Source organism: Acomys minous (genome assembly GCF_964271855.1).
Source record: "Acomys minous genome assembly, chromosome: 4".
Lineage (NCBI taxonomy): Eukaryota > Metazoa > Chordata > Mammalia > Rodentia > Muridae > Acomys > Acomys minous.
This window is the reverse complement of record NC_140486.1, coordinates 107,491,035-107,517,837: the sequence shown is the minus strand read 5'-3', so window position 1 is coordinate 107,517,837 and position 26,803 is coordinate 107,491,035. Positions and strand designations below refer to the sequence as shown.

General features: G+C 41.7%; 2 protein-coding genes and 1 long non-coding RNA gene across 15 annotated transcripts in view; 2 read left to right on the top strand and 1 right to left on the bottom strand.

Annotated features, from left to right (window-relative positions):
* Positions 1-649: 649 nt before the first annotated feature.
* On the top strand, positions 650-18,644 carry RPE (ribulose-5-phosphate-3-epimerase). 4 transcript variants are annotated; one of them, XM_084780652.1, is made up of 7 exons: positions 650-852; positions 7,102-7,181; positions 14,987-15,126; positions 15,902-16,036; positions 16,461-16,547; positions 17,445-17,553; positions 18,155-18,644. In XM_084780652.1, the coding sequence occupies exons 1-6, from the start codon at positions 731-733 to the stop codon at positions 17,541-17,543; spliced, it is 663 nt and encodes a 220-aa protein (XP_084636778.1). In that variant the 5' UTR covers positions 650-730; the 3' UTR covers positions 17,544-17,553; positions 18,155-18,644. The 4 variants fall into 4 exon arrangements, with proteins under 4 accessions (XP_084636778.1, XP_084636779.1, XP_084636777.1 ...); XM_084780651.1 differs by lacking the exon at positions 17,445-17,553 and having other exon boundaries at positions 657-852; XM_084780654.1 differs by lacking the exon at positions 17,445-17,553 and having other exon boundaries at positions 710-841.
* A 1,159-nt stretch (positions 18,645-19,803) lies between these two features.
* Positions 19,804-26,803, bottom strand: part of KANSL1L (KAT8 regulatory NSL complex subunit 1 like) — an 85,816-nt gene continuing 78,816 nt past the window's right edge. For all 7 annotated transcript variants that reach the window (XM_084780648.1, XM_084780649.1, XM_084780647.1 and 4 more), the window contains 5 exons: positions 26,555-26,679; positions 25,269-25,323; positions 23,721-23,833; positions 22,380-22,548; positions 19,804-21,419 (listed from right to left, as the gene is read on the bottom strand). In XM_084780648.1, coding sequence (XP_084636774.1) covers positions 21,189-21,419; positions 22,380-22,548; positions 23,721-23,833; positions 25,269-25,323; positions 26,555-26,679 — 693 coding nt within the window. In that variant the 3' untranslated portion in view covers positions 19,804-21,188. The remainder of the gene's footprint in view (positions 21,420-22,379; positions 22,549-23,720; positions 23,834-25,268; positions 25,324-26,554; positions 26,680-26,803) is intronic.
* LOC311596818 overlaps positions 25,332-26,803 on the top strand; it is a 63,072-nt gene continuing 61,600 nt past the window's right edge. For 2 of the 4 annotated variants that reach the window (XR_014778992.1, XR_014778995.1), the window contains exon 1: positions 25,332-26,304. This is a non-coding gene — a long non-coding RNA (uncharacterized lncRNA). The remainder of the gene's footprint in view (positions 26,305-26,803) is intronic. The other 2 variants (XR_014778993.1, XR_014778994.1) reach the window with 2 other exon arrangements.

Sequence of the window (26,803 nt, the reverse complement as noted above, 5' to 3'; positions counted from 1 at the left end):
GGAAGCAGGAGTAAAGAAGCCTAAGAAATTCCTACGCTGAGTACTTCCTCAGTCACCTCTTCTCAGCACCTAGACCAGGAACATCACCGAAGAGAGGACTGAAAGACTAAGCTAGAGAGTGGGGAGAAGCGCTATGAAATACTGTCTGCAGGATATGGCAGCGCTGATGCAGTTCTGAGCGGGCAGGCAACCGTGGATACCTGCGCAAAACCTACAGACACACCAAGATTTAAGTAGGAGAGAGAATAACTGGGAAGAGAAAAGGGGTCAGGAGGAGTAGCATGGAAGAAGGTAACGATATTTAATATGATCACAACATACAGTATACATGTATGAAAGGGTTAAAAAAATAAAATTTAAAAACTAAGTCCTACATTGCAGGCAGTAGTCTAGCTGATAAGCCCGTTGAACAATACTCAATAAACTATTTTTTCTTACAAAAAAAAAAAAAAAAAAAAAAAAGGAAGCCATTATACTAAGACAGAAGGCACTTGAAAAATCCATCAGAGGAGGTGGAAGCTCCGCGCCGGCTCCGCCCCTAGCCAGCCAGCTGAGAGCCCCGCCCCTCGAAGGAGGCGGGACATCCTCGCCGCAAGGCAGCTGCTTCCGGCAGAGTCCGGAAGACAGTGAGGGGAGCGAGGGGGCGGAGCCAGTGCTGTGCGCCCAATCGGGACCAAGTGTTGGCTGGCCCGGGCTCTCGTGGGCTCACTCGCTCTAGGGAACCGGCACCATGGCGTCGGGCTGCAAGATCGGCCCGTCCATCCTCAACAGCGACCTGGCCAACCTGGGGGCCGAGTGCCTGCGCATGCTGGACTCGGGGGCCGACTACCTGCACCTGGATGTAATGGACGGGTAACTCCGCGGGGCTCGGGGCGGGCTGGCCACGCGGGTCGCGTCGCTGCACCTCAGCGAGCGCCTGTTGGGTGCACGGCGCCCCTGTGCGACCGACGGGCGGCCTCGCCAAGCGCGCTGCTGAGGGCACCGAGCCGGCCCCGGCTGCCTTCAGGGCCCAGTCCCCAGCCCTTACCCACACCCGGTAACCTGTGCTGATAAGACCCCGGGAGCCACCGTCAGTGTTCAGGACATTTGTTTCGTAGGGAAACTGAGGCCCAACGGGACAGGCACGACTTGCTCAAAGTCAGATAACTAGTTTCTTGACAAAGCCGGGAGCCCGACTCGTCCGCGGTTACGAGCTGGACACCTGGATGTGATAATTAAGTGAGACCACTTGCTGGCTAACAAGCTGCTTCAGCCTTCGTTGAGTTCGGTTTCAGTGTTAGGAAAATGCAAGTGTTACTGATAATAGAACGCTCCGCGTCTTTGGAAAAATGAAATGAGCAAGTCCAGAGCCTGACATGTAACAGAGTCTCTGCAGTTGTTAGTTGTATCGAGTAACCATTCGAATTCTGATTTTCCTGTCTATTTTCTCTTCAGGCACCCCTGCTCTTCAGGGAGGTCAGGTTTTTTTTTTTTTTTTTTTGTAAGTAATCTTTAAGCACTGTAGTTATAGCTTATATCGCTCAGAATCAGTGTACAAGTTTCCCAAGTTGGTTATAAAGTGAGTAAGCAAACCTAGACCCAAAGGAGGCCATAAGACTTGCTCAAGATTACAGAAGATTGTGACAGACTTGGAACTTGAATCTTCTTGGCTTTGGCTAGCATTTCCCATTGTAAGTTAGCGTAAAATTAGAAAAAGCCTTGGGGTGAGATAGAAAAAAAAATAAGTTTATTTCAAATAAGCAAATCTGTTTGTCCTAAGTCACATTGGCAAATATGTATTATTTACAAGAGGTTCATTAGTTTCTTTTCTTGTTGGGGGTGAAACTGGGTGTTGATGTTCTGTTTTTGAGACAAAGTCTATGTAAATCGAACTGGCCTCAAACTCAGAATCCTGCCTCATCTTCCCAATTGCTGGGATTACAGGCATCTGCCAGCACACTCAGCTGAGCCTTTTCTTTTTAAAGCAATTGGCTTCTCTGTAGCAATTTTGTCTCCTTTTGCTCTCTGTGGATGGTGGTTGGTTTTTGGTGCCTGAGGAATTGTAGGGTCTCACCATGAGATGGGCTCCATGTATATAAATGAGTCAGTTTGTTACAGACTGAAGGAATGGAAAACATTTCTTTTCAGTTTACTAATAGGAATATTGGTGATAGCAGTATTTAGAGCACTTGACTTTCTGTTCTGGTACTTTTATTAACCTTATTTTTTTAATGCCCCCCCCCCTTTTTTTGAGAGTATAATTAAATAATTTCCTCTTCCCTTTCCTCCCACCAGACCCGCTCATAGACTGTTTACTTCCTTGTTCTCTTTCAAATCTATGGCCTCTTTTGAAATTGTTATTACACACATACTTGTATATGTCCGCACGTACATAAATGTGACCTTCTCGGTCTCTGTGGTATTACTTGTGTGTATGTTTTTAGGGCTGGCCATTTGGTATTGAGTAAGACTGTGCCTCCTGCTCTCAGCATGCTTTAGTTATCTAGTTCTTTGTGAGGGGCCAGGGCCCTGTGGCCTGTTCAGGTACTTTTTGAGGTTAACGCGTTATCAATGAAAAGTAAGGTACAGTGCTGAGTGGCCTAGGTGCCCCCCCCCAACACCCCCCCACCATCCCAAAAGTAATGGTGGAACCAAGGTTAGAAGCAGTGTAACAGCCAACCATGTCTCAGAAGTGCTTTTTGTTGGTCCTGGGCTTCCACACTCTATGGCCTGGACGGGCCAGTACTAATTTATATTTGTGAAGTCCCTGGGAGCAGGCTCTGTGTCTCTTGAAGTAAAGCTCTGTGCAGCCATCTTATCATTGCTTAGCAATAGCAGGAAGCATCTCTGAAAGTCACTTTGCCCCTCCCAACCGACCCCCTCATCCCACGGCAGACAGATGTTTTGTAAATACAGCAAGATTTTTAATTTTATATATTGTTACTGGCTTGGAAAGCCTAATTTCTTCATGTACAATTTTTAAGCCTTTTAATCTTTACCTACTTCTTTTTTTCCCCTTTGAAGTAAAAGCTTTTTCTATTCATTTCTGAAAGAGGAAACCAGTTTAGGGAAGTACAGTCTCCTTCCCATCGCCCTGGCAGAGTAGACCAAAGCTGATGGAAGCTGGTGTCGCCTCCTCAGCCGTGTGCTGCAGGACAAAAGCAAACTCTGGCATCCTTTCACGAAGGTGGCCAGCCTCAAAATAGTTTTTTCTCTTCTCCACTGAATACCCACCTCCCAGGCTTTGTTTTGTTTAGTTTTTCCTGCTTAAAACTGAATTTATTTAGAAAGACGGAAACTGGGTTGGGAAACGCTAGGTGGCCAGACACAAGTATGGTTAGGTATCTGAAATATACAGGGCTGGTTTATTTTCTGGGGGAAAAAAATTTTTTTTTTTTTTTCGGAAAAACATTTGAGGAAATGGCTGGCATGTGGTGAACCCAACCATAGTAGCAGAGCAAATAACTATTTGTAAATTAGTCATCAGGATTTTAACTTGGGAAGATGTCACATGAATACTGAATTTCTGACTTTTGGGAGTGGGGCAGGGTGGGGACATGGAAGAATTGGCCACCATGTTCTGTATTCTGGTAAGGCCATGAGGGGCTGGAGTTGAGTGAGGCAAGCTCCGTTAAGCCACTTAGTTACTCTCTGTGTCCTGTGCCTTACCCCTCCAGCCTGTCTCATCTGTTCAGTGTTGCTTTCCAATTGTTGCCTGCCAACTGCCACCAGCCAGTGCCTCTATGACTCCTGGTTCACAGGAAGATTGCTGGTGCTAGTCTTGGTACATTTTGTACTGACTTTGATCATCTTACCATTTTGTTTGTTGATCTATCTGCAACAGACGAATTCTAGATATTACTAGAGCACAAGGCTGGTGATGGAGAGAGATGAGAGAGGGCGCTTACATTCCCGCACTACAGTAGCTATGGCTTAATCCCAGCAAACTCCCTGTTTTGAGAAGGAGGAAGTCTTTTCTGCATTTTATTTCTTTCAGGTTTTACTCCAAAGGCTTGAACTTGAGGGGGGAAATGTCAGAATTCTGGGGAATTCCTTCTCTTAGAGTGAATTAGTTTAGGATTTTATAGTCTGGTAAGAAATCTGAAGCATTTGATAAAAATTCATGTTCTTAGGTCTCAGTAGCCCTCATGAAGTGGCTGTAAACCCCTTGATAGTTCATGTTAGCTGGCAGTTCCAAGACACCCCATGCGTTTTTTGCCATTTTTTGGTTATGGCTTAGCCACAAGCCTTTAGTTCCTTGTGAGAATTGTGGCGCATTTTGTGCTCTTGGTGAATTCAGTTAAGCCAGTTCATTGAATTCATCACCAGGAGCACAGATTGTTCACAACTTGACAGTCAGTAGTTTTATGTTATTCTTGAGTTTCTCAAGTAAACTTGTATTTATTTGCTTCTGAGTTTCTCTGCCCATCTTTTGTCACTATATTTGCTTTCATAATAGATGAAACCTAAATTTGAGCAAACTAATTGTCAAGGCCACACAGTAAATTAAAAGAACAGTATATGTAATTAAAGTTGTAGGACAGTCCTTGGGGTTGCTGCCTGCTTACCTGATGCTTATTTTTCCGTGTCAGTAGCATGAGTGTGTCATCAAGCCCCGGTAGTGATTGCTGAAGACAGGCCGTGGGATAATCTTCTAAATGCTTAGAAATGAAACCTCCAAGGGGTGTGGTTCACACACTTAGCCACACTCGCCCACTCGTTGCGTCCTGCTCAGGTTGATTCAGAGTGTGAGTTCCTGCCGCCTCCCCAGGTCTGTTGTTCTTGTTGTCACTGTATTGGCAGTGAACGCAGTGATTAGGAATGGACTTTGTAGCTATTGCTCGTGTTAACTCTTGCCACCAGCACTCACTGGCCGGATGACCCTGGGCTGCACTCTCACCTGTAAAACACAGGTGCTGCTGTCCATGGGCCACCAGATGCAGAGTTTAACGGATGGCAAGTGTTTGGAACTTTACCTAGACCACAAGTTCTTCAACAGCTCTTCTCCTGCCTGTCATCTAAACTTAAAAAGCCTTAACCGCTGGGCAGTGGTGGCGCTTGCCTTTGATCCCAGCACTCAGGAGTCAGAAGCAGGGGCATCAGACAGATCTAAGGCCGGCCTGGTCTACAGAGCGGGTTCCAGGACAGCTAAAGCTACACAGAGAAACCCTGTCTCAAGAATGAAAACAAACAACTCAAAAAGCCTCTGCCACGGTTGACTCTTTCACTACTCCCTGCTGGCAGGCGCTCTTAGTTCTGCCCGTCTTTAGCATTTTTACTGATTGCTAGCATTAATGTCTGCCTGCCTTCATGCAGCTTATTGTCCAGTTGGTCTTCAAGCTTTATTGTATTTTATTACCTGCTTCCTGCCCTAATAGCCCAGCTGATATTTATAGTGCAGTAAACACCAAGCACCTGCGTGTGGCATTGGATACCCTTCGTCTGGTGGCGCCTACTCCCGGCTTGTCCACACCTTTTCCCCTTTGACCTAAGCTTGGTCTTTTCTGCCTTCTCAGCTGTTTCTGATCCTACTTATCTCGATGGTCCACAAGCCCCACTATCTTGTAGTGCTTCAGAATTCCACAGAATCCTTGCTTCGTTTTAGTCTGGCTTTTGCCGTTCTCTTTCTTCACATTTCCATGCCGTCATCATTCAGCTTTTCTCAAAGCCTCGATCCAGGAGCACAGCACTGTACTTTATGTCTTGCTAATGCAGCAGGTGAGTGGGATTTCATCTTCTCTTTCCCGTGTTCTGGGCACGATGGGCCTTATCAGCTGCTAGGCAAAGGGAGAGCAGGAAAGGGGTGCAGGCTGACTATGTGCCATCCAGAATGCTTATAGCCAGAGTGGTCTCAGAGTTGGGATTTTATTTGGATCTCAGTATATTTGTGTGTACCTAATAAGTTACTTTGGAGGTGCGACCCAGGTCTTAGTTCATGAAATTAATTTTTCTTTTGAAGCTTCATTTACTTTCTATAGCCTTTTTTTTAAGGCAGTATTTCTGTAGCCAAGGATGACCTTGATCTCCTGACCCTCTTCCCTGCACCTCCCAGGCTATGGGGAAGTGCACCACATACACTGTCACAGCACTTTAGACTTTCTTGTCAGTGTGCCTGCAGTCATATAATGAGTGAGATTTGCCTTTTATGCGCCCCAGTTTTATAGGATTTCAGATTAGGAGTGCTTAGCCTATGCTCTTTATGTTCTACAGGAACATGCATCACTTAAGCTCATAGGCCATTGAGGAGAACTGTCACAGGCGCAGCTGGGAAATGTAGTCCCTTGCTGGGTTAGCTTCCTACTTAGAGCTATCCTGCAGCTGTAGTTGGGGAATTACGGTGAGTTGTTGACCCTCTCATTCATTTCTCGCCAGTGAGATGGGGTGAGGTGAGTGAAGTGAATACAGACGGGATTGTAAACTCTGTGCTTGTGTCTTTATAAAACACAGTACATGCTGCACCCAGCACAGGACCTGCACGTGGGCAGGGGTTTTCCTAAATATTTAAGTGAGCAGCAAGTGCTAGGACAGGAAGATGAACTAAGGAAGTTAAAGGATGCTTTGGGGTTGGTGTCAGGCTGACTTAATTTGAATTCTGTTCCACAGATTACTAACAGGCCGATTGAAGGGTATTAGTCACCATGTTCTTCATATTTATTTTACTAGTCTGAGGTATGAGGAAAGATAGGTTACCTCTCAATATACTATGACTGGACCTGATAAGCATCAAGTTATTTTTTAATGGTTTGCAACTAAACTGTAATTTAGCAGTCTGTGATTGAAATGCATTAGAGGCTAAGGTTCGGGACACCTGTGTTAGAGGCCTATATTAACTAGCATAGCACTTGAGTGAGTCAGGAATTGCCTTTTGTCATCTTCCATTTCTGGTTGCCATGGGTTATGACATGTCATTATGAAGATACATGTGACAACAAACATGAATTGTAAACCTGATCTTACCTGACTATTTTTGTTTAATTTCATTTAATATTAAAAATGTTAAGGATTATCTGAGGAAAAATGCAAATTAAATGTTCCCTTGTTCTCTGGTCAGAAGTCATATTGAGAAATGCGGAGGTGAAATTGAGAATGTTTTCAGAGTAAGATTTTCTTTTTGTCTTGTAGGCACTTTGTCCCCAACATCACTTTTGGTCACCCTGTGGTTGAAAGCCTTCGCAAACAGCTAGGCCAGGACCCTTTCTTTGGTAAGTGGGTTGTTAGACCATGTAAAACGGATTGTAGTGCTTAAAGGGAAATGGAATCTATTGCTCAAATTCATCTTGCACCCTTGTGATTTCTCTGGTTCTGCGGCTTCGATAGCCTGATCCTAGCAATCCAGCGCCTTCGCTTCCCCAGGGCGTTGAGTCTGATTCTGCTGAGGGTCTCACTGCCAACCCTCCGCTCGTTTGTTTTGCCTGTGTATATATATGGGCAGTGTCTGCTGAGGCCAGAAAATGGCATTGGAGTCCCTGGAGCTACAGAAGGTTGTGAGCCACCATGGGGGTACAGAGCACTGAACCAGGGCCCAGTGGATGAGCAGCCCATCCTCTTAACTGCTGAGTCACCTCTCTACCCCCAACTTAAGGCCAAACAGGTGCGATTACCCTAAGTGTAACTAGTAGTTAGATTTATGATTCAGCTAAGTGGTCCAGCAGCCAGTTTATTTCTTTCAGATGTGAGCTTTCTGAAGACGTGCTTCATTCAGTGTCATCGGATACTAAATAAGAAGATTTTGTTGTTGTTATTTTTTATTTCTTCTTTTTTTTTTTTTGAAAGATCACTCCAACCTAGAAGTTATTTGAACTGAAACAGATCCAAGTTCATATTTTGTGTAACTTGTATGATTATGTAAAACTTAAGTGTTTGCCAGTAGAACAATCTTATGAAGGACTCTAGTTGTGGTGTTCAGTGTGGTAGCTCTAAAACTCATATTTAGCTACTTAAAATACAAATTTAGTTTCTCATTGACAGTAGGCATATTACAAGTCCTCGGTAGCCTTGTGTCTTTTGACTGTTGTCAGCAGCGCCACAGGGCATTCGTTCTCACCAATGCAGACTGTTCTGCGTGTCTAACCTTTTGACACGCAACATGCTGTTGTCATACACAAAATTCACCCCCGAGAATCACATAGGTTAGGTACAAAAACAAAATAAAACCAAACATCTCATATAAAGTAAGCTTACAGTTTTGTTTTGGTCTTATTCATAGCCACCATTCAACTAATGCAGGCTGAAAGGATTCTTCCATTTTGAGAAGACCAAAGAAAACATGCATTATTACTGCATGTCTAATAACACGTTCATCTTTTTAAATTTCATGTAATTGAATTATAATCTCGATTGTGTTAAAAATTATTGTTTTGGAAAGAAGTTTTCCAAGTGTTCCTGTTGAATCTGTTCAAATTTTGGGTCATCACTGTTAAAATTAAATTTGTTACATTGTGAGAAGTGATGAAACAAATCCCACTGCTCCCACAGACAGCAACCACACACCCCACTGCTCCCACAGACAGCAACCACACACCCCACTGCTCCCACAGACAGCAACCACACACCACACTGCTCCCACAGACAGCAACCACACACCCCACTGCTCCCACAGACAGCAACCACACACCCCACTGCTCCCACAGACAGCAACCATATACCCCACTGCTCCCACAGACAGCAACCACACACCCCACTGCTCCCACAGACAGCAACCACACACCACACTGCTCCCACAGACAGCAACCATATACCCCACTGCTCCCACAGACAGCAACCACACACCACACTGCTCCCACAGACAGCAACCACACACCCCACTGCTCCCACAGACAGCAACCACACCCCCCACTGCTCCCACAGACAGCAACCACACACCCCACTGCTCCCACAGACAGCAACCACACACCACACTGCCCCCACAGACAGCAACCACACATCCCACTGCTCCCACAGACAGCAACCACACACCCCACTGCTCCCACAGACAGCAACCACACACCACACTGCTCCCACAGACAGCAACCACACACCACACTGCTCCCACAGACAGCAACCACACACCACACTGCTCCCACAGACAGCAACCACACACCCCACTGCTCCCACAGACAGCAACCACACACCACACTGCTCCCACAGACAGCAACCACACATTCCACTGCTCCTATAGACAGCAACCACACACCCCACTGCTCCCACAGACAGCAACCACACACCCCACTGCTCCCACAGACAGCAACCACACACCCCACTGCTCCCACAGACAGCAACCACACACCACACTGCCCCCACAGACAGCAACCACACATCCCACTGCTCCCACAGACAGCAACCACACACCCCACTGCTCCCACAGACAGCAACCACACACCACACTGCTCCCACAGACAGCAACCACACATTCCACTGCTCCTATAGACAGCAACCACACACCCCACTGCTCCCACAGACAGCAACCACACCCCCCACTGCTCCCACAGACAGCAACCACACACCCCACTGCTCCCACAGACAGCAACCACACACCACACTGCCCCCACAGACAGCAACCACACATCCCACTGCTCCCACAGACAGCAACCACACACCCCACTGCTCCCACAGACAGCAACCACACACCACACTGCTCCCACAGACAGCAACCACACACCCCACTGCTCCCACAGACAGCAACCACACACCACACTGCTCCCACAGACAGCAACCACACACCCCACTGCTCCCACAGACAGCAACCACACACCACACTGCTCCCACAGACAGCAACCACACATTCCACTGCTCCCATAGACAGCAACCACACACCCCACTGCTCCCACAGACAGCAACCACACATTCCACTGCTCCCATAGACAGCAACCACACATTCCACTGCTCCCACAGACAGCAACCACACATTCCACTGCTCCCATAGACAGCAACCACACATTCCACCGCTCTGCCTTTCTCACTAGTTTTTCCTTTTTATTCTGACTCACAGTCTCACTTGTTAGTATTTGCTGTACCTTTTATCATCAGTCTTCCCTCCTGCAGTGCCATCCTCATATGCCATCTACTTTTTCTAACTGGATTTAGGTGGATATGGATGAATCGTATATGTATATAAATTTGCTAATGAATGTTTTAGGACATTTGTCCAAAATAAAATGAATACACTGTTAATACTTGGGATCTATTTGGTTCTGTTGTCAGATCTTGCTTGTTAGGTAATTGACGCATGGTTGCATTTTAAGTAGAGAAGGGCTAGAGAGGTGGCTCCACAGTTGAGAGCATGTCCTACTCTTACAGCAGACTAGGCTTTGGTTCCCAGCACCCAAAGCAGGTGGCTCACATCCACATGTAACAACTCCTTTTTCTGGCCTCTGTGAGCACCTGCCCACACACAGACGCACGTACATACATAATCGAAAGGAAAATCTTTAAATATAAATAAACAAGTAGTTTATAAGTTGTATGTACAGTGTCTAAGGTTCTGGGGATTTTGCTGGTGGAACTGGAGAGCCGGACTACGGCCTTGCACATGCCAATTCCAACCATAGCCTTTTACTACTTAAAAAAAAAATTAAAAATTTTTTTATGTATTTGTGTGTATGTGTGTGTGTGTGTGTCTGCAGGTATGCGTGTACCTCAGTGACACAGTGCACTGTGGAGTGGAGGTCAGGACAGCTTTTGGGAGTCATTGTCCCTCTTCCCTGTTGAGGCAGGGTCTGTCTTTTGCATGCTACTTGACCTCGCTGGCCTGAGAGATTCCTGGGTACTCTCTCTACATCCCGTCTCGTCATAGGCGTGCTGAGACTATACGTGGGATTACACTGCTGTATCTGCTTTTCATTTAGGTTCCAGGGATCCAACTCAGCTTGTCGGGCTTGCGTGGCTAGCACTTTTATCCACTATACCATCTCCCTAGCCCTCCTTCTAGTTTTAAAGCAGGTCTCCTTACATTCCTCTCTATATCCCAGGCTGCCCTTGCTTGCATTTGGAATCCTCCAGCCTGGACCTCCTCAGATGTTTATATTACAACTCTGTACTAGCAGGCTCGCCATCCAAGAAATAAACTAAGGCCGTGGTCTGCCCCCCTGGGAACCATGGGAATTGTCTTCAGCTCCCTTATGAGGTCAAAGCCATCTTCACAACACCAAGACATTACTTGTCATTGTCCATACTGGTGCTGCAGATCAGTGGTGAGGTAGTTTTTTGGCGTTGTAACCGAGTCAGTAGTGTGATGCATTGGATCCCTCCTGTAGTGACTGTGCATTTCACTGCTGTGTGCATGCTGCTGTGTGTTTACAGTACGTATCTTTGGTGGAGCAGTTTAGAGTATTTACTAATAAGTTCATATTTGAAGAATGTGTTGTTGATTCCTGTGACAGAGCAGGAAGAACAAAGCACTTCCAGTGCACGTGCAGTGACACCTGTCTCTGGCCAGACAGTTGCACAATTGTTTGAGCTAACCTAGCTGCCTTTTCTGAACACCAGTTTTCTCTTGGAAAAAACAAAAAGGACAGCTAAACTGTTTGTCTTAGAAAAGAACTGTTTTGTAAACTTTGTTTGCAACTAACAGTTTGTCACTTCAACATTTCCTGTGTTTGTTGCCAAAGAGCTTGTAAGTAGACAACATAGTATTACAGAGCTGCTGACCTCTGGGTTTGGCCCCACCTGGACACATTATCATAGGGCTGTGTTCTGATAAATACATAGTAGGCTGAAAGCATCGTAAGCCACAAGTGCGACTAATGTGACTAACATCTAACACATTGTACTTGAACCTTGCCTACGTAGCTGTGCCCAGAGTACTGAGTCAGCCTACAGGAAGGAAAAAAATCACCTGTTATTATCAAGTGTTGATTGCCTCTTGTGCCTTATCATTTGTACCTAGAAGATGCTGTCCATACACTGTACAGTACACATAAGACGGGTTTGAGGTTTGGGAGTGGGGGCAGAGTGGGGACCTCGTGTAGCTCAGGCTGGCCTTCAACTCTTGATCCTCCTGACTCTACCTCCAAAGTGCTACAGACCCCTGTACAAGACCATACCTGATAGAGAGTGAAGGTTCTTAGACTTCCTCCAGACTTGACTTTTCTCCTGAGAAATTGTTATGCAGTTCTGGGTATCCAGATACATAAGCTTATAAACTGTACATTTACTGCTAATAAATCCTAAAGTAATTGATTTTAAAACATTTTTCCATTTATTCAAAATTAATGCAAATTAGCATACTAATAAGATGATATGCTTACTTTTAAATAAGGACTGTCTTGGCTAAATATTTGTTACTGCAGGACACGGTGTCATTATGATTCTCTTACAAATCTGTGTCAAAGCCAAACATAATTACACACAGTAATTAGTAAGCAACAACTCATGATAAAATAGAACAGGACAGTGTGTTGTAATTATGGGAACGCAGTCTCTATCAGACTTTTTTTTTTACTGTAATCCTTGCAATAATGTAAGATGATGCTTAAATAAGGACGCATCTATGACTGCTTCCATTTCCCATCATTATACTTGCGCCATGTTGCTAATGACAAGTGAAAAATAGGGGTCAGCAAGATAACCCAGAGGATAAAAGTGTTTGTCGTGCAGGCTCGACAGCCTGAGTTGTATCCCTTTTCCCATCCCGACTCCGGACAGTTGTCCTGAGCTCCACATACATACCATGGCATGCACCCACCTGTACTTATACGTGCCATGCGCACACCCACTAATAATTTTCTAGAGCTAGGGTAACTTGATCATAAGCACTGTGATAACAGGACATTGGGTGTGACCACTTCAGCCAGCTGCCAAGTGGTGAATGGGTGGTAGTGAATAGTGTGCGTACGCCAGTCAGAGCACCTCAAAGAGCAAGTGGGTGTGTTGCACAATATAAAACTTTCAAAGCCTTTATTTCTAGAACTTTCTGTTGACTTTTTAGAGTAAACGTTTATTTTATGCGTGTGGGTATTTTTGCCTACAGGTATGTCTGTGAACTGCTTGCATGCCTGGGGCCAGCGTTTGGATCCCCTAAGACTGAGTTAGAGACAGTTGTAAGCCGTAAGGAATCAAACCCAGGTCTTATGGAAGAGCAGCCTGTGCTCTTAACTCCTGAGCCATCTATCTCTCCAGCCTCTCTGTTTAATATTTTTAAACCACAGTTGACACCAGAAAGCCTCCATAGTGAAACTGTGCAAAGTAAACTGTGCAAAAAGGAGGTCTGTTGTAATCTCTTAGTATTTTGTGTGTTGATTGATTAGCACTTTGGCATACCTTAATTTGAATATCTAGTACATGTTACACCTGTACATCGAACCAGTGTCAACCAGAGAGTGTTAGAATCTGTGATAGGACTACTGACCTCCGTGACGTTTTTACCTGGTAACGTGTTTTTGTTAGTTTACAAATGTATACCATGCTGTTATTGTCTAGCTCTTTTCCACTAATCTTAGTTAAGTTCTGAAGTATTAGAATTTATTTTTAAAATATAGCTTAGCAAGGCCAGAAATGTACTTCCTCTGAAAAAAAAAAAAAAGAAAAAGAAAACTCAGTACTCTTCACGATGTCCTGCACAGAATTGGTGACAGGATTATTTTGTGATCTCACTTCTTTAAAGCGACACTGTCCTCATGAAACAATTCAGTTTTAAGCAGACCATGCCTGTGTTCTACTCACTGTGGGGATGTACATCAAGCTTTTAGGCTGCCAACCTCCCTCCTGAGCCTGGCGTCGCTCTCACTTGAGTTCCTGTCACAGTAGCCCTCTTGGTAGGACCTTCTCACTTCACATTAGGAATAAGTCCCAGCAGCTTGCTGAGCTCTGCTGTCCTCCCTAAGCTGCCTGTCTCTCCAACATCATGTCCTCCAAGTGCGGTCCAATCCCAGTTGTGCTGGCATTAGCTTTTTAATCTAGCTCGTATTTGATCTTACTGTGTTTATTGTCTCACCAGTATTGGTTTTCAAAATGACATGTATGATCAGTAGGCCCGGCTAGCAATCAGTTAAGACACAGACATTTGTTATGTTTAAAAATAGCCTTAGTTAACCTGGGGCAGGGCAGATATCAGTCCTCTAAACTCCCTCCCATAGTAGGGCCTCAGGCATGGGATCCCTGTCTCAATCCCATGCCATCTGCGTTTAATAACTTCTATCAAGCTATCCCCCATCTGTAATCCCATATACTTGCTCATTTTCTTCATCTGGGCTGGTTTCTCCATCCATGCCACCAGCCATGTGCCTCTCATCCAGCTAACCCATGGCGGCCTTCCTCTCTTCACTTCAGGTCTCTCTCCTTTCTCTTCCTGGCCATCCTTTCTTCTTCTTCCCAGAATTCCTCTCTCTCTTAGCCCCACCTATCTCCTCTGCCCTGCCCAGGTGGGATGGCTTTTTAGTAAGCAAAAGGTGGGTCAGACAGCAAGCAGTAATTAACATCAAAACACATCAGATTATCCCCCAACACACCAGAGTAAGCCCTAAGGCAGTAGAGGAACAGCTTGGTTTCTAGCATCTAGAGCACCTACCTATTCTAGCCATAACAGTTCAATACAGATCACCCGAAAGAGCAAATGGGAGAGAGCAAGGCTGCATAGTGTGACTTCTCTAAATTTTTGAAAGTGGCATCTCCTGGACTGACATCTCAGTGTTCTGACTTCCTTTCATTACTTTTTTTTTTTTTTTTGGTTTTTCGAGACAGGGTTTCTCTGTGTAGCCTTGGCTGTCCAGGACTCGCTTTGTAGACCAGGCTGGCTTCGAACTCACAGAGATCCACCTCCCCCTCCCTCCCAAGTGCTGGGATTAAAAGCGTGCACCACCACCGTCGCCTGGCTTCCTTTCATTACTTTTCATACACAGCAGCATATGCTTTTTATGGAAGGGTGAAGACTATCTATACTGAAGTATAACTGATGACTTTGTAATGCCAGAATAATGTATATACATAATGACAGTAATAGCAACAACAGAAAACCCAAACCTATAGGCTGACTCATCCTGTGAGCCAGGTATACTTCTCTCAGTAAGGCACAGAAGGTTTCTTTTGTCCCCAGATATGCACATGATGGTGTCCAGGCCAGAACAGTGGGTCAAACCAATGGCTGTGGCAGGTGCCAATCAATACACCTTTCATCTCGAGGCAACTGAGAACCCAGGGGCTTTGATTAAAGACATCCGGGAGAATGGAATGAAGGTAAGTCGATGATACTAGTTTGTCAGACTTGGAAAGATAAGTGGGAGAGGAAATGATAGGGAAGGAACTGGATGTGGGCAGCTGGGAGTCCAGAGTTAAAGTATGAAATATTTGTAAGGTATGTTCTGAGGCTCATTCACTGCCTTTGGAATCATTGCCATGTAGAAAAGAATGCTAGGACCCTGTCTGGCCTGAACTTGTCACTGAGAGGGGGAAGTAGACCCAGGGCCTCACCTCTAGAAAAGAAGCTGTTTGCTACTGATGCCCACAGGCGAGAAGGAAATCCGTTTTGTATAGTGGAGTGACCCTGGCTCTGTCAACCAAACGCTAGCGCAGACCCAGTTTCCAGGAGTTGTTGGCCAATGCAAAATGAACTCCATGGGTTTTGGGGTTTTTTGTGTGTGTGTTTTTGTTTGTTGTGGGCTTCTTGTTTTGTTTTGGCTTTTTTTGTCTTTGATTGTTTGTTTGTTTGTGTTTGTGTACATTTGCATGTATACTGCTTCTAAGAGAGGGAGGCAATATAAAGTGGTGGGTAGGGAGGGTCTAGGAGGAGGTGAGGGCATGATCAGGTATATTGTAAGAAAAATAATTTTCAATAAGAACAAAAAATAAAGTGGCAAAAAAAAATCCAAATTAAAAACAAAACAAAAAAGCTGATGGTATACTCTGGGTTATTTGCATATTCTGTTTTGTAAATTGGTTTTGTTTTGTTTTTTAAACTAGGCTACAATAATATGGTAGGGAAGTAATGTGATTTAGCATTTGTCTGTTACAGGTTGGCCTTGCTATCAAACCGGGAACTACAGTTGAATACTTGGCCCCATGGGCTAATCAAATAGATATGGCCTTGGTCATGACTGTAGAACCTGGATTTGGAGGGCAGAAATTCATGGAAGATATGATGCCCAAGGTAAAGGAGTGCTCTACTCTGGGGTGAGGTTTTTACTGTAGGTGTCTATTCCCTAGACATACTGCAACATGTGTCATTGAGACATGTCCTGCTTTAGAGATGATGGGACAAATACAGCATGATAGGTTTCAAAATTTAATATTTTAACCATGTTGCAGAAATTTTAACCTTAAATTTGTGACCTTGGGTCACTTAAGAGTTTTGTTACAGACTTTACAAAGCTATCACAAATTGTATGTCACTTGTAAAACTTTTATAAACACAACATGTCAGTCTATTGAAAAGTGGTCCCCAGTAATGTTGTGTATAGCCGTGTGACATACTTAGAGTTTTATTGCTAGTGTCAGCTCTGATGATTTGTGTGCTTGGTTGCTTTCCTCTGCATGTCCACTGTAGGAGTCACTGTTTCTTCATGTATGTCTAGGTTCACTGGTTGAGGACCCAGTTCCCAACTTTGGACATAGAGGTCGATGGTGGAGTAGGTCCTGATACTGTTCAGAAGTGTGCGGAGGTGAGACTGCTCCTCATCTGTGGCTAGGACGGCTCCTGTAGATGATACCCGCAGTACGGTCCCGTCACCAAAGCATTGCTCAAGTCCATTACTTCTTGGGAATATTGTTTGTTTGTTTGTTTTTTCTTTCAAATGTAGGATTAGGAAAGTAAAGCACAAGTGAGTTTTGCTAAATACATAAACTGTTAAATAATAAATCTGGTTTTTAGAAAGTATATTAAATGTTAGCCATTAGCAAAATGGTTAAGTTCTTTTAAAAAATTACATCTCAACTGGAAAAAAAAAAGTAGAGAAACTTAACTGGCCTGATAATGCTGTTCTTTAGACTTTCAAAGTGTTAGCTATATGTTTGTGTTTCATAACAAGTAACTATATTTCTTTTGAAAAATCAAGGCCTAGATCCATTGGCCTGCTTTGGTCAGGGAGCTACCCTTAGCTGCATTTTGCCCCTGCGTGGTAAGGTCAAGCTTTTCTGGAGAACTACAGGTGACCATGAGCCACATGGTTCATTTTTATTCAGATTCTTCTATAATGGCCATGCTTTTCTGCCTGATACAAATGACTAAAAGTTTGGCAGTCACTGAGAAAGCAGAGACATGAGGGACAGGGGGAAATGTGAGTTTTAAGTTCCAGGCCAGCTCAGCCTACATAGCAGGACCCTAACTTAAAGAAAAAGCTTGGCAGTGCTAAGCATTTTAAAAGCAGCTAGACAGATGATCGCTGAGCTCATCATCTTTTAGATCTATTTAAGTGGCTTTGACTTGAACGACTCTGGAGCTTAGAGACATATTAAACAATACTCATATAAATTCTAATTCCTGGAAAGAATGTTGTTAGAGATGTAATATAATATTCTGCTATTAAGTGACTGGATCTCACTGGAGAAATTTTCCTTAGCTTGAGATTTTCCAGCTTCCAACAGTGAATCACAACAGATTGGGTTTCCCTCAGATCAGATCCCAGGCCCAGAGCCAAATTTGGAGTTATCTCGCTTGAGCTCTTTAGGGTATGTGTTAACCTCACCCCACCGCACTCCCCCCCTCCCTTTTTTTTTTTTTTTTTGCCTCTACATTAAAAAATGGGGACTATTTTCATTTTTGGGTTTTTTTTTTTTTTTTTTTTTTAGACAGAGTCTCTCTGTGTAGCCTTGGCAGCATTCTAAACCATGATAGAACCTAAGAAAGCATAGTGATACATTTTTACATTATTTCTGACACAAAATGACAAGGCTTCTCATTTTCACATTGTCTCCTTTCAGACTTGCTAGAAACAAGCAGCTACAGTTATTCCCTTTGTGTCTAGGGCCACATGTTAGGAAAGGCCTAAACGGAACTAAAGGACCTAAGTGTTTGAAGAAGTATCTAAGTGTTCACATAGGTACTGTGTGCAGCGTAGGGCTAGTTAACCCAACAGTCCAGTGACTTGGTAGACTGATTTACAAATAATAGTGCGGCCTCGTTTGTAAGCACTTTACCTTCTTACTCAGTGAAGTAGGGTGCTGCCATCAGCTTCTGGAAAAAACGCTGACAGAGGCAAGGGTGGAACACTAGTCCAGGACTTGCGCTTTGGTTTCTCCCCGCTAACATGCAGCTGTGTACTTCTTGCAGGCAGGAGCTAACATGATTGTGTCTGGCAGTGCCATTATGAGGAGTGACGACCCCAGATCTGTTATCAACTTACTAAGAAATGTTTGCTCAGAAGCTGCTCAGAAACGTTCTCTCGATCGATGAAGCCACAAGGAACCCAGTTTCTCATGAAACCTTTTTTCTAGAAAAGACGGATATTGACTACCAAATCACATTGCAATTGAAGCAGTGCTGCATTCCAGTGATTAAAATCAATTGTGCAGGATGTTCAAGAGGTTAGAAATAACTACCTTCTTAGTGATGCCATTAGAGATTAGCGTGATGGGAAGTATTCATGTTTATACTGGGAGAATGATTTTTGTAAAGAGTGAGAATATGATTTTGTTGATTAGACAGAAATATGTCTTAATGCCTAAAGAGGAAAATTAGCTACTATGAAAAATGTTTTTCTGTATTTTTACAAAGACTGTTCTGTTATTTCCCTGATTTATCCCTAAACCAAAGCAAATGACATCCATATTTTCTTTGTTTCGTGTCATTTGTGATTTGTTTATATGCCTGAGAATATGAATGGAACGGGTCTAAACGAGAAGCTTTGGTGGGTGGCAAGCCAAGGCCTGGCAACTGAAGCATGTTTACTTTTTAATCTTACACTTGGTTTATTAAAAACTATAAAAATAATGTATGAAGGGATTCTGAAGTGCAAGCACAGACTTTATCAAGGTATTTTCTTTGTCATAGCAGGCTACTTGGTAATGCCTTCCTGCCTCTGGTTCTCACTCAACCACTATTCTTAGGGGTGTGAAATAATACGGTTGGATCAGCCGGGAGCTAGTTGACCCCATTCTAGCTCTTTGATCGTAGTAAAATCACCCAACCTGTTTTCACTATAAACTCATATGTCTTGACTGGAACTATAACTCCTGTGGTTTGAGAATTAAAAGCATAACATGGTACTGGGGAGCTTTTTGTTGTACTTCTAGACTGTAGAGGCTGCTCAGCACACAGTGGCAAGCGTTGTTGTGTGAGCTATTAAGCACTCTGGTATAATCCATTAACTCCTAATTATCCTATAACTGTTAGAGCAGGTGTTTTTGTCCTATTTAAAGACTAAAGAAAGTAGAGCTTTGCAGTGGACTAGTACATAGAGAGTCCAATAAGAAGCAGTTTCTGGTGTGTGTTCTACTTTTCTAACTACAAACAAAGCTCCTGAGGTAGGTTAGAAAAAAGTTTCTTACTTTTGTTAATTTTAGTGTTTAACTATACCTACTAGCAGAATCAGAGCAAGTCAAAAATACTCTTGAAATACAGATTTTGACCCAAAAGATTATATATATATGAAAGAAGTAGGCTAAGAGGTGATAGGATACATACTTAGTCCATAAATAAATATTAATAATGATGTTTTCAGTTAATGAGAAACTAGAAATACATATTAGCCACTTCACTGTCACTCTTGAATATGACAAGAACACAACCAGTATTACTAAATTTCTTTAGGCTACTGTGAGTTTTGAGAAATAAGGCTTAAAAAAAAATAGGCATGGAATAGAGCTTGCTTGGGCTTTTTCCTGCCCTATAAGGTAAAAGTTTATTAATACTTATTTTTATTTTAGCTTATGAAAGGTTTGTGCCATGAATAATAGCATTTAATCAAATCACACAATAAAAAGCATATAGAAATAACTTTAATTAAAAAACTATGTAAAAGATTATAATATCAGTCATGACAAAGATTTGAATTTATTTGCTGGGACAACTTGTATTTTTCTGGCTTTTGTTATCTTTTTCTTTAAAAATAAATGTACAGTAAAACTATAAGTAAAAGTTTGTAAGTATTGAATTTGAATGCTTCCCCTACCCCCCTTTTCCAGGGACCAGTTTAATTCCTAATCCTTAACAAAACCTTAAGTATCTAATCCCATAGACTCCAAGCCCAGTGCCCAGGATAGTCAGTAATATGGAAACTACAAATTGAGTAATCTTTCTTTGCATAACAATAAATGGTTGATACAAATTGTCCTTAACTTTCATCTAGGAAAAAAAAATGGTATTACAGCTTCAAAAAGAATCTTCCTTAAGATACACTCCTCAGTATTCTATATTAAAGTCTTGGTCTTGGAAAACTTGAATTCTTGATCTAGGATGCCTGTAAGAGTAGGTATTTATGTAAGCTATGGCAAAGAGAAACCAAACTGGAAGACTTATATGTTGTGTTTTACATTTTAAATTGCTGTCTTGAAGAGGTACATAAAGCAAGTAAAACTTGGTGAATTTTCAAAGACAATAGTTTTTAAATGAATGAATATATTAAACTTTTAAGTTGCTTCTCTTAATTCTATTAGGAGTAAGCAGATATCCTGTGGTTAGTCCAAGAGTGAACAATGATTTCAAATAAATGAATATTGTGTTATCTGATATAAGAATTTCCATAAATAACTTATATTGGTTAAACAATTTTTAAGAATAAAAGAAAAAATAACTCCCTCTCCACAGTCAGAGCTTTCAGATCTATTATCAGTCAACACCTGTGCTGGATATTCATGGCAACTTACATTGCATAGAGTAGTTTATACATGCAGTTTTAAGACTAAGTATGTGTGCAGTGTGTGTGTGTGTGTGTATGTTCTGTATACACACTAGTATATTCTCATGTATTGTTGAGGCAATTTCAGTGAACTGCCATGAGAACAGAAATAAAGAAAAGATGTCATTTGATGCAAATCAGCTGTATCGTCAGGGAGTGCTCTTACCTCAACCATTACCCCATAGTTTGATCTGGCATCAAATGGCAGCAGGTAGTATCCTTGTGCTTGTGGTTTGCAGTATTGACAGACACAAGTTACTAGCATTTGTGTAGGTGAAAAGCTAGCTACTTCTGTGATTCAGGAAGGAAAAAGGAACTTCTGGCCTGTTTCCTGAATAGTGAAAGATGGATACATGGCACACTTCCTCCTGTTCTGGAACTGACCAGAGGAGGTGGAAGATCCAGAGGAGGGTTTGGGTTTTTTCCTCTTTTCCTTTCAGTTTCATAGTTTTCTTACTATACTTCCTGTCACCTATTTCTTTTAACATTAGTAACTCCTATACCAAAGGTTTTAGATTCTTCCATGCCATCTAACTGCATTTTTGGCGGGTGGCCATTCTCTGGTGTAGTGCTACAGAAGACTTCGTCCCGGAAGGCTGGGCTTGCTCCCTCAGTCGCGTCCTTTCTTTCATCTTGGCATAATAAAGCTGCTGTGTCCTCATCCTTCAGTGGAAAAGCTCGTCGCTCCCACTGCAAAGACTGAGAGGGGAAACAATTTCAGTTAAGTTTCACCTAATTTAGTTTTTTGTCAAAGAATTTGTAATACCAAATTTTATCATTCTTTAGCATATAAGTTCCGGCCTGTCAGAATGGAATATATTTAAAATTTCCTGACTTTAAGGAATTATTTTTTCATTTTGCCTCTGCTATGAAGAGTAAGCGCTATTACAGAACATCTGTGTCAGTGTTCAGCCTCAGCATCCCTGAGGAAAGCCTCTAAAGGGTCTCGTACATTTGCTGTACTTCACCTCTACCTCATACACAGTGACTTTTTCTTCCTGGTTTTCTACAATGTGCATATTAGTTTCTATAGTCCCTCTATTCTTTTTGTTATTTTGTCTTTTTTTTTTTTTCCAGAGCTGAGGACCGAACCCAGGGCCTTGCGCTTGCTAGGCAAGCACACTACCACTGAGCTAAATCCCCAACCCTAGTCTCTCTATTCTTGATCTGGTTTTTTTTGTTTTGTTTTGTTTTTTGTTTTTTGGGTTTTTTTTAGTCACCTTTTATAGGGAAAGATGCATGAACTTTGTAGTGCTAGAATACATTCTGCTGAAGTAGGATTGGCTTTGTGTGGAGAGAAGTAAACTTTCTACTAGAAGCAGAGAAACAGAAACGGTGCTTACTAGGCACCCTATGCGGGTCTCCGGTGGTCAGACCTGTTTTTTAAAGAAAGTTTGATGGAACTTACCTAACAGGTAAGTAACTAGATAGGGGAAAGTTGTTGTTGATACATTATGCCCCCCCCAAATAAAAAAATAAAAAGAAGTTATAAATATAATGGAACAAGAGTGTTCCACTATAGACCTTCCTGGACATACTAGACTGAACATCTTGTTGAATTTGATATGTAGTCAAACAACTTACAGTAAGCAATTTCTGTACATAAGAGAAATGAAGTTAAAGGGAAATTAAAAACACAGTGACATAATTTAGGCTTACCTTGATTTCTTGACCATCATTTAAAGAAAGTGAGTCCTGAGCCCACACACTGGAGCTCTCTTCCGGGAGCTCCAGCTGGCTTTCGGCAGCACACTGCTGAGTACTGCCAATTTCACCTGAGTGTTCCTTCAGAACCAAGTCCTGCCCGTCTGCATTTTTACTGTAAGCTCTAGCAAGGAAATAAACGGATAACAGGATGTCACTAGGTCAGTACTGCTTTTTCTCAACATTTCTACCCGATGCCATCTGATGATCTTGCCAGTGTTGTCTTTATAAAAGATTTTTATCCAAGGTTTAAACACAGTGCTTCAGCAGCATTGAGTACTCCATCACATTGTTAGCTGCTTAGTTTTTACAAAACAGAAAAGGCTGTGCACTTGCCCTTTGCCCTCACATTTTTCCTCTATTTCTGGAAAGTTGTATCTCTTTAATGTGGAAAAGAACAGGAATTTTAGAGTCTCACTTCTATTAGAAGAACTCTTGCAACTAGATTTACGGTACATCTGACCACTTAAGCGAGAAAGGACTTTAATAGTACTTAACTAACTGAAGGACAGTCCAGAAGGGAAGAGACTGCTAGGTTTTATGTGAACTTGCTTTTTTAGTTGTGGATATATTAAAAATAGTGAAATACAACTACAAAAATATAGATATTTTCAAATAGATAATTACTAATCGTGTCATATGTAGTCTCTTCCTAAGGCTGCTTATGGGCTTGTTTCTGTCTTTGGAGGCAGAACTTGGCTTTACAGCACATGGTGTAGCTCATGATCCTGCTGCCTTAGCCCCTAAGTGTGCAACCCTGAGCATGCACCATACCCTGTGTTATATTTTTAAAAATCCCATGGACTATTTGCCTTTTATACCAAAATAAAATTTTTGAAAGAATTTGTGTAAAGTATTATTTTTGAGATGTTTGCTAAAATGAACTATGTAAGCACCTGCCCTAGTACTAGCTCACTGTTTAAAGTACATGGAGATAACTTGCTTTGAGGTTTTAAAAATCTATAGTGGCCTTCAACTGGAGATCCCCCTGCCTCAGCCTTATAATTACATGTACCACCATGCCATATGAAATGTCACACTTTATAAAGAATGTTCCTATTACTTGCTCAGTGAGGAATGTGATGATGATACCATGACTAGCAGCATGAGACTCGTTTTATATATAATTTCCCAGATGTATTTTGCGTGTCAGTTTGTATATGCAGATAGTGCTTTACACAGCAGATGATACTGCACCCTGTGTTTTCCTTGTCAGTGGTCTTTCAAATTTTAAGGCTAGCTTCTGTTCATACCTCATATGTTATGTCTTTAATATTTTAAGCTGAAAATACTTGCCTGTTATTTCTTCTGTGCCACTTGCTTTGCTCCCAGAGTGACCATCTAGCTTGCTCTCTCTCTTCGTATGTTCTGTGTCTTAGGGAGAAGACTTCATCAGAAAGATCTTCTGTCTGGTAAGATTTTGAGAAAGGAGACAGGTTCACATAGCCCCTGAGCATGCAGCTGTCTGACATCCTGCTCTTGGCCTGTGTTAATACATACCTACATTACAGATGGGCTCGCTCTGGTCTCCATTTGCCGCAGCTTATGGGACTCTTGTTTTCTTTTATTTTCTTTCTTTCTTTTTTTTTTTTTTTTAAGATTTTATTATTTATTTATTTATTAGTTATACCCCATTAGCCTACATGTGTGCCTGCCTGCTAGAAGAGGGCACCATATCTCATTATAGATGATAGTGAGCCACTTGTGTGGTTGGTGGGAATTGAACTCAGGACCTTCAGAAAAGCAGCAGTGCTCTTAACGTCTGAGCCATCTCTCTAGCACCAGGACTCTTGTTTTGTTTGGATTTATTATTGTTTGGGGACAGGATCTTGCTGTGTAGCTCAGGCTATCTTTGAATATTCTCTGCTCTTACCTTAACCTTTGCAGTGAAGAGATTACAGGTATGTGCTACCTTATCCAATCTACAGAAAATAGTCTTAAATATATTCATTCCATAGAGTAATTATGGATTATCGATTATGAAGTACACAGTGTTTTAAGAATATGCCAATCTTGGGGGGGGGGAGGTCAAACTGAATAAGGTAAATCAAAATTTCATTACTGACTTATCTGGGGTTTTAGCTGGGAATTCTGGGGAATTTGGTTTTCCTGGTAATGATCATTCTGACTTAGTAAGATTGCAATGAAAAGCAGAGCTCAGTACCTGAAAAACAAGGCTACTGGGCACAGAAGCACTGCTAATTGACAGAAACTACAGGTACCCTCCATATGATTCTAATGTTCATCTAAAGATCACCTTTGAATTAGCTGGTATATATAGCACTTTACCCTCTAATCTTTTCTTTTCATTAGTTCTCTGAGAGTTTCGAGTTTCATACAGTGTATTTTGATTCCTGCCTTTGTTTTTAATGTAATTTTATTTATACAGGTTCAGAATCTTTTACCAACAATTTCAATATTAAAAAAATCTGAAAAATAATAATGTTTTCTTAAAATTAACAGCCTGATCTCAAATGCTGTGACAATACTTATTCTTAGTATTTTGTTGCACTTACTGTATATATTTTACCTCAGAAGCATTCATATTTAATTATTGTTAGGACTATTCTTGACTCTTGGTATTAACACTGCATCCATACCGCACTGTCCTTTTGTTTGTGCTGGTTTGGGAGACAGATTAAGCTGCACATTATTACTTTTGCAGTCAGATTTGCAAAGGAACTTTCTAAAAAAAAATTACTATCCCTTTTCTAAATAATTTCTTTTCATAAAAATCATGTTATATTTTTTAGATATTTAAATTTTTTAGATATTCAAATGTTAAGTGATCCAGGCTTTATAATAAGGAAGGTGTAGTTATCCCATTAAAGGTAGGTAATTTACCTCTTCTTCAGTTAAGTTATGTTCATCCAAGGGCTGAAGAACAACCATCCTCCATCTGCCGGAAATACAAAAGAATCTCATCAGCTTTCATACATTGGGGGTTTATTTCCCCAAGACTTCATGATTCAAATGGTTGTATTTTAGTAGTTTGTCATTTTAAAAGAGAAAAACAATACTTTTATAAAAATAGAAGGTGAATCTTATACCTTGCAGTGAGTAGTCTCTTCTGCATAGCTGAACTGTCTAAATATGTGCTGGCTCAATTAACTCAGTGGTAAGCTGATAAATGGTGAGCAAAAATGAGAAATCTGACCCAATTCATATCGCTTTCCAGTTTTCTTTGGTATGGAAATGTGTATCATGTCCCCTTTTAAATTAGTTATTAGCAGCTTAACAACTGGCTCACAGAATTCTGAAAACATTGTTGCTATGGAACACTAAAACCATCGCAATATTCCTTATTGTACAAAATGCCAATCCTCTATATATTTAACTATAATGCCCACTGAAGTACCAGGCTAATTCCTCAGAGTAACTGTGAAGTAGTAAGTGAGCTTATGGAATTGAACTGGAGATGGATGGGAATTGATACAGCTGTTACCTGGCTCACGTGTTCATCTCCAACTTTTTCTATTTCTTAGTGTCGTATTGATATCTGTAAGAGACTGCTTTCATTGCTGCTATAAAACATGGCTCCTTCATTGCCAGTGGACGCAGATCTCTGCATGGACTCAAAGAGCGCTGTAGTCTCTCTCCTTTCTAGTCAGCCTTATATAAACTATTCCAAATCCCCGTATCTGGCTAGGCCTTGCAAACTTGTGTCCATGTAAATAACACATTTTTACCTTCACAGATTGTTCTCCTATTTCTTGTCTCCTTTAATTTTTCTATTTGATTTATTGCTGAATTAGAAGTGAATCATACTTATTTTAGTTCACACACATTACTCTCTTAACAGTGTGTGTACACGCTGTTACTCTCACAGGTGCTGTCTTCTTTGAATTCTTTGCAACCAAGTACACCTCCATCATAAAAGGTAAGAACTGTTTTGTTGTAGTGTTCACACTGCTAAAGTACCATTACTAGTAAATATATACAGTAGATATTTAATAATTAAGTGAAAATCAATTTTGAATGCTAAAGTCAATCGGTTTAATGTAAAGTTTCTTTTACCATTTCCCTTCTATACAAATAGCAAAGGAGGAACATTATCCTCTTTGTTCTAACTTAACTCTACATTTAAGTTTATTAAAGAAAAAAGAAAGAAAACATGTAAGTATACATACCGTGGCGTAAGTATTTCTTTATACTGGAGTTTCTCTAACTTGGCTGGTGCTACTAATGACATGGGAATCACAATGTTATCTATATCATAAGAGCTCTCACTTCTTAACCTCCGTCGTACAGTATTCTGTAACACACAATTATTGTACTAATTTACAGTAATGTTTAGTATTTGTGGTGATACTCCTTCATTAGTTATATAAAAATAGTATAGTATACATGTGACCTAATTTTTGTAAATTCATTGCTAT